At 43.0% G+C, this 13,943-nt stretch overlaps 1 protein-coding gene across 1 annotated transcript; it reads right to left on the bottom strand.

The window, feature by feature from the left end:
• Positions 1-889: 889 nt before the first annotated feature.
• On the bottom strand, positions 890-13,530 carry CCNE1 (cyclin E1). Its single transcript, XM_037409372.1, has 11 exons — positions 13,341-13,530; positions 13,137-13,227; positions 12,884-12,952; positions 6,321-6,463; positions 6,105-6,240; positions 5,096-5,242; positions 4,173-4,268; positions 3,678-3,812; positions 3,486-3,597; positions 3,243-3,400; positions 890-2,419 (listed from the first exon to the last, which is right to left on the bottom strand). The coding sequence occupies exons 1-11, from the start codon at positions 13,352-13,354 to the stop codon at positions 2,297-2,299; spliced, it is 1,224 nt and encodes a 407-aa protein (XP_037265269.1). The 5' UTR covers positions 13,355-13,530; the 3' UTR covers positions 890-2,296.
• Positions 13,531-13,943: the final 413 nt, after the last annotated feature.

A 13,943-nucleotide genomic window follows, 5' to 3' on the forward strand; every position in this document is an offset into this window, starting at 1 on the left:
GCATGAGAGAAAAATGAGAAAGTAAGAAAATAGCTTTTAAAATCACCCCTGCTGGAAAGTACCGCACCTCTGGCACATGATTGCGTTCCTACCTGCAAAGCTGCCAAGCCGCCATCTCCGTGCTCTGAACAGACTGCTTCCCATCGAAATCAAGGTTAAACTTCTGGGGGCAGGGAGTTATAAAATTAGCAGGATTACCATCTGAAACAGAGATCCAATTTAGAAAGAGGCCTGCTATCTGAACAGTTTCATTCACAGATATATATATATCTCTATCTTTTTCAGATACAGGTTTCCCACACAGCCCAAAGAACACATGGAACACCTGCATCCACTCTCAAATAAGCATTAACTATAATGTCATATTTAGCTTAAACTGAAAGTTAGAATTCTTCATATCTAGAATTACAGAACATTTTCTTGAACAGTTAAGAGTCATAAAGAAAATGTAATCCTTGTTTATAAGAGGCCAGCTACAATTTCAGGGTTGCTTTTTTTTTTTGGAAACAGATGAAACACATACTTAAATACTGAAAAGTAACAGCAAAAGGAGTAGTACTGAAGCTTGGCTGGCAATTTAGGAATTGAGCCTAGAGATTATCTTCCAGGAAGGTTACTGTTCTGTGTCCCCCGCTCCTGTTTTGTGTTTTAAATTTAAGGACAAAGTACTAAAGTGTGCCTTGACAATTCCTCCAATGTTACAAACCTTTTCAGTAAGATGCAAATATAACATTCCTTTGTCTAGGACATGCAGTTCTCAGATTAAAACCTCTCTGAACTGGCACCAGCAAACTTGTTCAGCTAACATTTATACTTATTTTGTTAGCACAAAACTCATAACCATCCACTACAAGGGAAGAAAAAAAAAAAAGCCAGAAGCACCAAATAATTTGCTTACCATTAGTTACCATAGCTGTTTTTATTACATTAAAGCTTTTAACATTTATCAGAATACTGGGTCAGGGAAAAGCAAAAGGGAGAATAACTTAAAAAAAATCCAAAACACAAACACACTGCCTTGCTGGGAAAAGCTTCACTGTTTAGAAAAATTTACCAACAGCAGAGTAGGAGCTTCCTGAAATAAGTGTTGTAGCATTTAAGTTATCTGCAGGAGGACACGATGAATCCTCGTAGTCTCAGAAAAGTTTTCAGTGTTGTTGAACAGTCCTTCAAAGTGAACATCATAAGAAAAACAAGCAACCATTTTTTACATTTATTTCTGTTCCCCCTTTCCCCAGAACCATGACTTTCCAGAAAACTCCTTACTATGACTTCACAAGTTCTCAGACTTTGCAAAGGTCAAGGACAACTCCTGTAAAGGCACACACCACTCCAGAGTTCAATTTTGCACAGATGATTAATTGTCAAATTACTATGCCAGAATCCCAATGTTTAAATGATGATGTTTTGATGAAAAGGCAGGGTTTCCCTACTGATCACTTCTTGCTATTAAGCCTGACAATCAGACTCACTCAAGAATTTCCCAATACGCTGATCATTAGGAAATGTGTTGTGGAGGGATTCCCCATGTACTTGCCATGTTTATTATCTCTTCCCTAGCCAGCTGCATCTGCCTAAGGAAATCCACGTAGCCCAACATGACAATTTCATCTTGGTATCCAAAAAGAAAGTTCCAATCCATAAGCCAGTAGTGGTAAATAAATAAAGCAATAGTTACTACATAATTCATCCCCAACTCCCACACTGCTAGTGGTCACAGGCTGAAAAACCTTAGCTGACCATAATTAAAAGAAAAATAGGAATATACATAAAACCAGCTGTCTTAGACAGCATTTTTATTAAAAATGGATACACAGAGACATAGCAGCATTTACAATAAAGAGGTTTTAAAAAGGCATCAAGTTGTAAGCCAACCATTTGAAAAAGAGGCTTTGAAATGTTGTCTTCCACAGCACACTTTACCCATTTGTCAACAGCGGACAGTATGACTGCAGATTATCCAAAGGACAAATAGGCACAGTAACTAACCTAAACTTCAAGCCCTTTTTCTGAACAGTTGATCACATCAAGCATCACCCTCCATAGCAGCATTTGGAGCACTCTTCGGTGTTCTTTTAAGTGGCTGGTGTACTTGATCCATTTCTTTAAAAATACTTTAATGTTCAATAAAAATATTTCAAATAGAAAAATTCTTCTGTCACGAAAAAAGTAAGGTTTCCTTTTCAGATTCCATAAAAGCTTATGAACTTCACTGGCAGCATTTCCATAATGGAGCAGGAGTTAGAACCAGCAGAACAGGCACTTCAGCAAAACTGTCTGTCAACAGTTTCTAAAGTTATATTGGCTTCAGTCCAGAAGACTGTTTCTTACTACTCTGTGGTGGTGTAAGGACACCAGTTGGGAAAGGTGAAGTCCTATTTTGCTCAGCCAACATGGCTTGTTTTGCTTGAGCTTTGTCCTGAAAGCATAGGAAAAGGAGAAGAAAAAATAATCTCTTTACTTTGGTACATCTATGCAACAGATCAACGTAATTCAGTGTTCTATAACTTGATAGATTGCCGATATAGAAATACATCTCTGTATCCAACTCCCCAGCAGTAACTGATAAATCATGCAGTACACAATAGTTAGTGAACTCCAAGAGATCAGTATTAACTTTTGGGATCTGATGATCAGCATTATGGTACTTGTATCCTCAAGTAAGCAAAACTCAGAAGCAACTGAAGAGGAAGAGCTGTAACTTCTACTGCAATTAAACCACCTAAATAAATAAAACACACCCACCCACCCCCGATAGCTTAGATGAACTACAATTTGTTGGACAAGATTTTGATCCTTTGCATGTTTCTCATGCTAAAAAACACTCTTGCTCAACTTCTTGTCAACTCCCACTGTAACATAACAGTCCCATAAGATCACTCAAGTGATCAGTCTTCACTTTCTTTTTTACCAGACAAGGTTGTATTACCTGTATTTCCTATACAGAGAGGTCTAACAAAAGGTATTTGAAGTATCCCAAAGGGTAGAGAGATGCTTCTGATTTCTTGAGTAATTATTTGCTGTTTGAGATGAGAGGCTTAAGTCACAATCACCTCAAACTAAATACTGAACAAGTCAGGCCCAAGACAAGGCTGTCCCAAGAACTTTACACCTTTTATCATCTGAATATACTCAGTCGCACTCTGATAATGCTTCGCTTAAGTTTACTGCATGTTCTAACCAAAGAAACAAGACTTCAGAGATTTTACAGACAGACGTGTCTTCATTACGCACATACGTACCAGCAAATCCAAGCTGTTTATGTGCGTCTGTATATTGTGCAAGTCTTCAGGAGCTATACCTCTAAAGTGTTTGAGTTTGGAGCTTCCTACTTCCCTTATAGCCATTGCAAATGGAACCATCCATTTTACACATTCCTCTATCTCACACCATTCATAACCTGCAAGACAAGACATATGCTTATCTGCCTGAATGAAGACTTAACATTTGTAAACACATTAAACTTAGTTTATAAATGCCAATACCTGAAACTTTCTGCATCAACTCAGATGAGGAGAAGTGATACAAAGCAGAAGCTGCAAGTACTCCATATGTATATTCCAAGCAGCCAATATCCAGCACACAGAGATCCAAGAGCTACAAGACAACAGACGTTTCCGTCACAAGAATACTTTTTTCCAGGTGAAACAGCATTTGAGGAGAGAAAACAGTCTTACCTCTGCTATTTGTACAAATATTTGCTGTGGATATTGTGGCAGCAATACCTCATAAAGCTCATTTAAATATGCAACTTGCATGTAAATGTTCAGCCACGATATAACAGTCAGTGGATTTAAGTTCCAATTAAGAGCCTGCAAGAGTAGACATGCATGAGACTTCAGTATTAATAAAAAGTTCTTAACTTAAACGATGCAACTTTAGTTACTCAGAGTCAGAAGCTGGAATTCCAGTTGGTCAAGGCATCCTTGAAACAAGCAAATCTAATCCTATACCTCTTCCTGCTGATAAGGTGGGGGAACAATTCATTTTGTAATGCTTTGTGGTGGATGCTTTAATTCACTTGTTACCTAGAGAACGCTGTTTTCTAATTAGAAAGAGAAATTGTGCCTCTGAGCAGCACGTAAGATTAACTGAGGCTCTCTGCTTTTAGTCCGATTATGCTGTATGTTTTTAAAAACTGAAGTAGAACCGAGTCCACTTTGAAATATTACCTTCATAATGATCAATTCCATACTGAGGATTTCATCTTCTGTACAAGCTCCATCTGTAACATAGGCAAACTGGTGCAACTTTGGTGGGTAAATTTCCTGAAAGATACAAGATCGAATATTTAATTTGTGGAAGAGGTTGTAACTAGTCTCACAGGCTTAAAAAACCAAAACAAACTACAACTCACCACTACCTCAGCATTTCAAAATAGAAGGGAAAAGAAAAAGAACCAACCCCCCCTATCCTAACTCATGGTGTTATCCTCTGCCTTTAATATACACAAGTTTCTTGTTCAATCTTCCTGCTCATAGCCTTCGCCTTTCACTTTTGATAGATCAGTACAACATGCATTATGTTTGACTACAGCAGCACTAAGATGGTACCATAATTTGACATCAAGATTTTTTTATACATCCTAAAGAAAAGGCCTTTTATCCCTTGCTTGAGAAGAACAGATTGAAGAATAATAGCCCTCAAACAGTAAGAACTTAAAAAGCACTATGTACTTTAATAGTTCAATTTGTTCCAGTAAATAAAGAATAGCTCAGACTATCATCCAGTAGGGACTCCACTGACAACAGAATTGCAACAAGTGGTCTCTGTGTAAAACAGCCAGTGAAACACTCATTTGGCAACTGCAATTACAAAGTTTAGATTTATTCTAGCACCAAAACCACTTATCTTTTTAAAATTAAAGGTATACACTGTGATGTTAGCTAGTCTTAATTTTAGCCACTTCTAAAAAAACCCACCCAAAAACAGAAAAAGGAGGAATTTTGAAGAGAAAAAAGGATCTTTTTTTCTGTCTCCCAGCTGAAAAGTCATAGCAAACTCCATAAAGCTTACCAAAATGCATCTAGTGTACAGTAAGTGTGCTGCCTATCCATTCACATTTTTATGTTTAAGTAAAGCTAGAGATACTTACCTCAAGCTTTGCTGCTATGAATAAAGAAGAGATACCAATAAGCTGCAATAGTGTTTTTACAACATTCTGTTGTGTTGCCATAAACCGATCAAAGAAATCTTGTGCTAAATAAAAAGTTTCTCTATGAAGCTTGTAGACTTCGCAAACCTGGAGAGACATCAGAGATTACAAAGGTCAAGAACAATGTTATAGAGTCAAAACCAGATGCTACAGATGTATGCAAAAAAATAAAAAGAGCCAGACATAAAATTCATATTGGCTTTCTGCTTCACTGCTATTGTGAAAGTAACATGTTAACTAAGAGCATGAATTAAACAGTTTCCTTTGACACAAGATGACTGCCACTATAGTAACAATACCCCCCCCCCCCGCAAAAAAAAAAAAAAAAAAAAAGAGATCAGAGTAAAAACCCTTTTAGGAAACTTTTAGGAAATGCAAGCACATGTTCTAACAATGTCAGAACATCAGTTCCTCATTTTTGCAAAGATGCATTATTCCAACACCTTAAAATACAAAATTCTCACAAATACTTTAAAATTAAGAACAGAGACTATGCCACCAAGTCATCCAAAGAGCAAAAAAACCTCACATACAAGATGACAGCTTGTAGTACATTCTACATGCCAATTACAGAGAGAGAAGTTTTGAGATGCATCTGATCTCTAAGCCACCACACCTTCCTTCAGTGACTTTCATAATCATTTCTGCAGCTTTTGTCTGCAATGTGACCTTAAAAAGCTTACCCCATGGAGCTTTAGAGACAAACTGGTTATTATCCACTATCAATCTAAATGAATAACAGAATATATCGTCAGTTTGTACACCATCAACTCAATCCATTATAGTTTTTTTTAAGTTTGGTGCCATTCATTGACAAAACTTTTTAAGATGAAGATGAGTGTTTAGTGCTATATGGGCCACGCAAAGATCATGAAGTGTACTCATGACAGTTATTAGTACACCTCAACAAAAGCACACTTGTAATACCCACAAGCACAGCGAAGCTTACCTCCATCAGCCAGTCTAGAAGGATTGTTCTCATTTTAGGTTGCAGGAGAGGGTGCTTTTGCATATAAAGTTTATCCCTCACGTATGTCTCTTCTTTGTTTATCATGTTTTTCCACACGTCTTCTCTGTTTGCCCAGCTAAGACAGATCAATATGCTTAGTCTCAAATCATAAGACCAAAGGAAGGCAGACAAGCAGAGGCAAAAAGGCACACTTACCCTAGAACTGGTAGTGGTGAAGCTCTAGTTGGCACAATACTTAGATGTATGAAGTGAGAGTAATCAACACCAACTGGATCATCATCTTTATCTGGCGTAGGAATCAGCATATGGGCATTTTTGTGAACATTATTCCAGGATGGCTATTAAATGAAATACAAGATTTTACATTGCACCTTTCTAAATAATCATTTTAGCTGTAAATAGAAGACAAGACATTGGCAAGAAACTATGAAAAAACTCATTATTACCTCTTTCAACTGCACAGCATCACAGAATCATTGAGATGGGAAGGGACCTCTGCAGGTTGTTTTGTCTAAGCCCCCTGCTTAAGCAGGGCCACCTGGAACCAGTTGCCCAGGACCGTGTCCAGATTGCTTTTCAGTATCTTTAAGAATGGAGACTCCACAACCTCACTGGGCAACATGTGTCACTGCTTGGTCACCCTCACACTAAAAAAGCATTTCCTAATGTTGAGATGGACCCTCCTATGCTTCAGTTTGTGCCCATTGCATCTTGTCCCATCACTGAAAAGAGCCTGGCTCCGTTTTCTTCACATCCTCCCTCCAGATATTTCTACAAAATTGACACAATCTCCTCAAGCTTTCTTTTCTCCAGGCTAAACAGTCCCTGCTTATAGGAGAGATGCTCTGGCCCCTTAACCATCTTAGTGGACCTTTGATGGACTCTTTCCAGTCTTTTCAAGTGTCTCTTGTACTGTGAAACCCAGAACTGGACACAGCAGTTGAGGTATGGCCCCTAGTGCTTAGTAGAAGGGTGTTGCTTATTTATTTTCCCAGTAGACAAAGTTTGCAGCTAAAGCCAAAGAACATTTACCCTGTTCTCCTTTTGAAGGAACACAACTGTTTCATGTAAGAATATCCAAGTCAGGGTCTCCTATTGTCACGTTGCATTTTGGTTTTACCAAGATATGCTTGTCTTCAGGTACAGAATAATCAGACAGAACTTTAAAGCCCAAATACAGTATCAGGATTTCGGGTAAGGAATGTGTAGATGGAACACTTGAAGTCACGGTTCCATGCAAAGCACCCCTGACCATGAACATGGCAAGATAGTAGTTGAAAGAGGTTTTCTTACTCATCCATCTAGCAGTGCTAAAATGAAAATACAAAGCACTTATAATCCAATTATTTTCAGAATAAAGCAAGTGCATGTTAAGCAATTGCCACTAAACTATAAAGTTGACCATTTCATATACAGAATTTTGTCAAGGTGTGCAAACATCAGACATCTGATGCTTCACCTGTTGTATTCTTTTACTTTTATTGGACCAAAGTTTAGGTTTACTTTTCTCCTCCCTAATTCCGTTAAACAGTATCTTGGTGTACATTTCACACAGCTCCCCAGGAAAATACTACGGTTTTATTTTGTGGTAGAATACAAACCAGCCCCATGTAATCATGCCTAAACAAATTAAAAATTGGCATTTCTGCCTAACAGTGAAGTCAAGTCATCTCGCTGCAAAATGACCTGTTCTGCACCGCTAAAAGGGCTGAACTCCCTAACAAGATCCCTAATGTGCTTAAGAAAAAATAATCAGAAGCATCATTAGGTGCTAACAAGTAAAATGCTCTACATGAAATTTTGCCTCTTGCAAATAAGCTTCCACATCTGATTTTTGCCCTGTCCTTGCTACAAATGACATCACTTTCCAGCAAAATGGCTGCCTCCAAGCACCACCTTCAGAAACAGAAACCACTGACTTGGTGAAACAAAAAGCACATTTCACAGTTGCCTCACGGCTAAGACTGCTTTGTACTTTGAGGTACTGACACATTGGTGGGTATTTTTTCTTCTTGGAGTTGTACGTGCAAATCTAGCAGAGCTAACATATCCAGCCATGCCACAATTTAATTTGGGTGGGGGAAGGCAAAAAGATTGAATAGTATCTTTATCTTAAAAATTAAGATTCCTTAAACTGAAAGCTTGAATGAAAGGGCCACATCAGCCTTGCTCCAAGTTAATTTTTGCCCACCCTCAAAACTAGACTTTAGTCATACTTTGTCTTGCAAACAGCACAGCAAGCCCAGCTGCCGACAGCCTTTGGAGAAGTGCTGTCTTATCAGTTAATCAGCAAACCAACAGAAAAGCAGTAAGGTTATATGTAATATGTATTTAAAGGTGCCTATTACACCAGCAGCTTCTGAAGGACAAGGGATCTGCTCCACAGAGCTCTCAAAGTAGATACCCCACATACTACGCGGCAGCAACAATTACTATTGATTTAAGAGATTTCACCACCTGCAATGTTCTGTAAGGAAATATCAATCAAAAGTTAAGACCCTCTTAGGTGTTTTGAGAAGTGAAAACACAGTTTTTTACTAGATAATGTTGTTCACCAAGACAACTGGGGAAAAGATGCAAGCAACAGGAAAACATACAGCTTAGTTAGAAACAAGAAGGAAACAAATGCGCAAAGCCCTCAAACGAAAGAGGCTATCGGGAAGGGAGACAGGAGTCTGAATTAGCATAGGTAAGGGAACACCATAGCTCTGGCACGGATTTTGGTTGAGGGTATGAGCATATTAACCAGACCCTTGAGTCTTTAAAGCAGATTTAGCAAGACATTCAACCAAAACTGAGAAACAAGATTAAGAAACTGCATTACATTACACTGTAACAGTAAGGAAACAGGAGCCACCGCTGAAAGAAGAAACAGTTTAAGGTGGGGAGGGTGTGAGGAAACCATGAAGAGCTTCCTTTGGGCTTGCGCAGAGCTAACCCAAAAGCAGGGAGCTGCCAAAAAGCGACAGATGTTACAGAGAATCTGTGCAGCCTAATGGAGGAAATCCTACAGTCCTGGGCTTCTGAAGCAAATAGGAGCTGAAGTAGATTGCAAGCCAGAAATCAGTGGGGAAAACTACCTCTTGAAATCTATATAGAGCCCAGCAAGAGAGCCTGGTGACACCCGCTGCTAATACCCCAGATACAGGAAGGAATAGGGACAGGTGGTCAGAGATACAGATCTCTCTCTTAGACCAGAGAGCTAGATACAGACTGGAGAAACTGAACTCAGGACACTAGAAGGCTTGTTAGGAGAAAGAAGGACAGAAGGTAGGTGACTGGAGTCAGTCACAGCAGTCAAGCCCATGCAGCTCCAAAGAAACCCAGGAGTTCAGAGGTGGGTTTTTTTTTAAAAGCTCAGATGCTCCCATGCCTTAGACTTCTGCAGCACAGTCATTCACTGATATATCAAACGTTCATTTAAATGGATCTATTGAACATCCTTCACAGGCATACAGGCCAGACAAACTGGAAAAGGTAGTGACCACTGGTGTTACTGGCCGCGCAGAGCCTTCAGTGAAGCATCCACACCTAAGAACATAAGCTGCCAACGCACTCATGCATCATGATGTGAGCTGAAAGACACCAGGTCAGGCTTCCACAGACCCAGGGCAAGGAGGGCAGCAGAGGAAAAAAGTGACCTAGAACTGCATTCAAACAACAAGGCCAGCGGATGTTCAGCATGGATATCAAAGGTAGAGGAACAGGGGTGGGACAGGCCTGTGCCTCATCCTGAAAAGCAGTGCCCTGTAACAGACACACATCTGTACCAGCTACTGGACTGCAGCCTCAGTGTGTCCATCAGAAATAGTAAGATTAATAATTCTAGGCATTTTTCACATACAGGAAGCATTAGTTTGAAGTATAGGGGATTTTTTTTGCCATTAGATAGGGATTCCAGAATTAATAAGATAGGAGAGGGAAGAGCAACTCATGTTATTAAGTTGTTCCAATTCTTTCTGCATAGCGTCGTAGCTTCTACTACTTCTAATTTTCTGAAGAGGCTGAATATTGTCCTGCCCCAGATTAGGGCCAAGTCAAGCTCTCAACCTGCATATAGTTTACATCCTTTACCTGTTTGTCCAAAGACTTGTAAGCTGTTACTGGGGGAGGTTCTTTTTTTTTTTTTTTAAATTGGATCTTCCAAAGATAACCCTAGACTGGTCAATGAAACCTTTTTGAGGATATTTTCAAACCAGTTAGGCAAAGATTTTTGACAACAGTAAGACCAAATCCGAGAAAAATGTCTAGTGAGAAATTGATCAAAACTCTTTCCTGAGTTTACTCAGTCTTCTTTTCACCTGAAAACACTAGTTTCATCTAAAGAAACTAACTTCTAGGTTCAATTCTCCACTCTAGATGGACATAGACATGTAATTTCTATCACGGTTGCACGGATGACTCCAGTTAAATGAATTTTGTTTGACAGGGAGCCTCAGAACTGTATCTGTCCACAGAAAGCCACCAGAATTAATATGAGAATTGCTAGCAGAATTACAGCAGTGCCAGTTCTCTGAAATCAAACACAGAATTTATGCAATATTCTGCTGTCACAAACCTGATGATATAGCCACCCTTTCATCACATAAAAGGTAATGGCATCCTAATTAAGAACTCAGGCCTTATGTTCAACAGAAGCAAACTAATGAATTGACTATGAAGATGCCGTAAAGTGGGATGAGACTATATTTTGCCTTGTGTATAAACTAGTGTCAGTAAACAATTTATTTAATGTAGAAGTCATGTGGTATAGGCTGCAGTGGATTTATAGCTACTTGCATTTTAGAATTGTTGTGCCTCAACAGAATAACTATCTCACTGGCTATCATACAAGCCTGCTATACTGCTGCTGGAACCGTAAACATAATCTCATTAGTGGCCCATGGCAATTTATATCAGAGAATAGCTTGTGTCACACCATAGACTGAAGAGCTGCTGCTGTGCAGCCAAATGTTAGCTTTTTTAACCAGATCTGTAACAATCTGGCTACTTTGTCACAACAAAAACCCTTCCCTATGTAGGGAGGGATACACAGGTACCCATTTTAATTATGGCTCACAGAATCAAAGAGCCAAATCCTACCAGTATCCTAAGCTTAAACGGAAAGATTCCCAAGCACGTATTTCGGATGCCTACTGCCCAAGTTACCTAAATCTTAACTTATGTATCATTCCTGAAGTAACACTGAATGGCTATCAGGCCAGGAGCACAAACAAGAACACAAAATGGGATTGTCTTTACTTTCAAAGTTGAAGGTCAACGTACACAAAATATATTTCAAGTTTCTTTCCAGTGCCTTTCTGGAAGGAGGTCAAATTGAGTCCCTGTTGAGGGTTTTTTAACAATACCCTATTATTATGCAACAAACATGCATAAGAAGCCCTCGCTCAGCTCAAAGAGAATGAATCTTTTGGTGAAGGAGAAAGCACTGGTGAAGGACAGGCAGCTCTTCCTTGTCAGAAGTGAGAAATTAGTTTAATATACTGCACAAAAGAAAGACAGAAGGGAAGGAGAGATCCCCTCATTAAATGCTCACCATTTGAGCCCTGCTTAATATGTTGACTGATAACTAGTATACGCAGTTGCAACAAGCAGAGGCCATTCCAAACAATGATGCCCATCTGTTATGGTAGCACTTTAGTCTTAGAACTTCCAGCTGCCACTTCTGGTTAGATGTGCCACATTATGCATAGCCTTGCGTACCAAATGAGTATGGTCTGTACTCCCTGATCATGACTTTTGCAGCTTAAGTATCACCCTGCCTGTGCATTAATGGGCTGAAGTCCTAGTGACAGTGACTGAGCGAGCATGTGTGCATGCATGCAGAAAGAAAGGGGAATAAACCTATTTCAAAAAACAGGCTACTCTGCTTTATTTAGAGTGGGCACCTCAGTGTACAAAAGCATCACGCTTCCAATACCATGCATCAATGTAGCAGCCAACATAGATACCAACATCTTAGTTTTGAAGATTACAGAACGGGAACCAAGGGAGCTAGAAGACACAACTAAAGCTACTTTTCACTTCATAACTCAGATAAACGTCTCACAGACAACTGGCAACGGTCACCATCAACCTCCACCGTAGGCCTGATTTCCACAGGTAACTTTACAGAAACTATCCCTTTGCTCTGCGGAGAAATTAAGCCTATTTCGCTACCCCATTAACATCTAGTATAAACTTCAAAGTTCCAATCAGAAACTCCTTACTGTTAGTGCGATAATGGCCCGTGCCAATGGGAACGGAGCCGACGATGGAAGGAAAGTGGGATCCTTCCTTTTTGCCAGGTGACATACAAGTAGAGATACGGCTGCAAAGAGAGCCAACTCGAGACCATCCTGCTCACACGCTCAAGTGTTTTGTGCTTCGGCCTGCAAGGTACGGCACGTAAGCACGTGACAGTGCTCTTGCAACTCTCTAGAGAGGTCAATGCAGAGTCCCACTGTGCAGGCCTGAACAGATATTAAGGCTTTTGTAAGGTGCCCCCCTGCAATCCCAGGACAGCCGAAGAGCCTTAAGTATTAATGTAATGTTTTAGACCAACACAGGCCTCATCTCTTGCAAAGACTCCACAGCAACCTGTATGAACGGACGTGTCTGGCACGCCTCACCACCCAGGGCCGATAGTCCCCCTCGCCCATTGCTACACCGCACATGGCAGCGGTGCATGCCGCACCACGCTCGCAGTAACAAGGTACTGCACAAGCGACAGGGTGAAGTGAGATTGCAGGAGGACACGCTAAAGCCAGATCCGTTACCTGGGTTTCATACTGCTTTTTCCTGGTCATCTCCATTTTGGCGACCTCTTCATCAGGATCCTGCAAGAACTACAGAAAGCAGCAGATAATTCCAGGAGCACAGACTGCAGGGCGAGGGGCCGGGGTCCCCCGGGAGCGAAGCCCCACTGCGGCCCGCCTGCCACATGGCCCCCAGCCCCCCACAAAAGCAGGCGAGGGCCCGCAGGCCGGGGCGGGCACCCGGGTGGGGCGGCAGGGCCGGGCCCGCACTCACCGTGGCCACATCAGCTTTCCTCTTGCGGGTCCGCATGGCGCCCTCCGCGCCCCCGTCCCCCCTGGCGGGCGCCTTCTCCTCCGCGCAGTCGCTGCCAAGAGAGGGGAAGCTGGGGGAGCCCGGCCGGCGCGGAGCCTCCGCGGGGGCGCCCGGCGGAGACCTCGGCCTGCAGGGCCCGGCGCACGGCGGGGCGGGCGGACTCACCTCTCCCGGCGCATGGTGCCCGCCTGGGCCGGGCCGAGCCGAGCGCGGCGCCGTGCGGGGAGCGGCCGAGCAGGCCCGGGCCCCAGCCCCCACAAAGGGCGGCGGAGGCGCGGGCGCACGGCGCGGAAAGGGCGGCCGCAGCCCCGGGCCGGCCCGCCGGCTCCCCCCGCCCCGCGGCCAGGCACCCCGGGAGGCGGCACGGGTGCCCGCCGGCCCCCGCCCGAGCACTCGCCGGCCGCCCCGGCCCTTCCCGGCGGCGAGGGGGGTGAGGGCGGGCGGGCGCCCGGCGGCGCTAGCAGGGCGCAGGGGCAGGGCGGGAGCGCGGTGCGGGCGGGCTCCGCTGGGCGCCTCCTGCCTCACGGCGCGGCCGCTCCCGTCCCTGCGCACAGCGCGGGCCGCGCCGAGCGGGACATTTAAACGCGCGGCGCGGGGCCGCCTCCCGCCCGCCCGCCCGCACACGTGGCCCCGCGCGCAGCGCCGGCGCCCGGCCGGGGCGGGGTCTGCGGGGGGCGCGGCGGGGCGCTGCGGGCGGGCCGCGGGGCGGCGGGGCAGGGCGCGGCGGGGCGCGGGACCCCGCGCCGGGGCCGGCGGGGCGGGGCCGGG

The sequence above is a fragment of the Falco rusticolus genome, chromosome 15, assembly GCF_015220075.1.
Source record: "Falco rusticolus isolate bFalRus1 chromosome 15, bFalRus1.pri, whole genome shotgun sequence".
Classification (NCBI taxonomy): domain Eukaryota; kingdom Metazoa; phylum Chordata; class Aves; order Falconiformes; family Falconidae; genus Falco; species Falco rusticolus.

Excerpts from the sequence above, each read along its gene's own strand:
- CCNE1 (XM_037409372.1), bottom strand. Across the intron at positions 5,243-6,104 it reads TTCTAGACTGGCTGATGGAG|GTTTGCGAAGTCTACAAGCT; the intron begins GTAAGCTTCGCT and ends ATGTCTCTCCAG. Across the intron at positions 3,598-3,677 it reads TATTTGTACAAATAGCAGAG|CTCTTGGATCTCTGTGTGCT; the intron begins GTAAGACTGTTT and ends GTTGTCTTGTAG.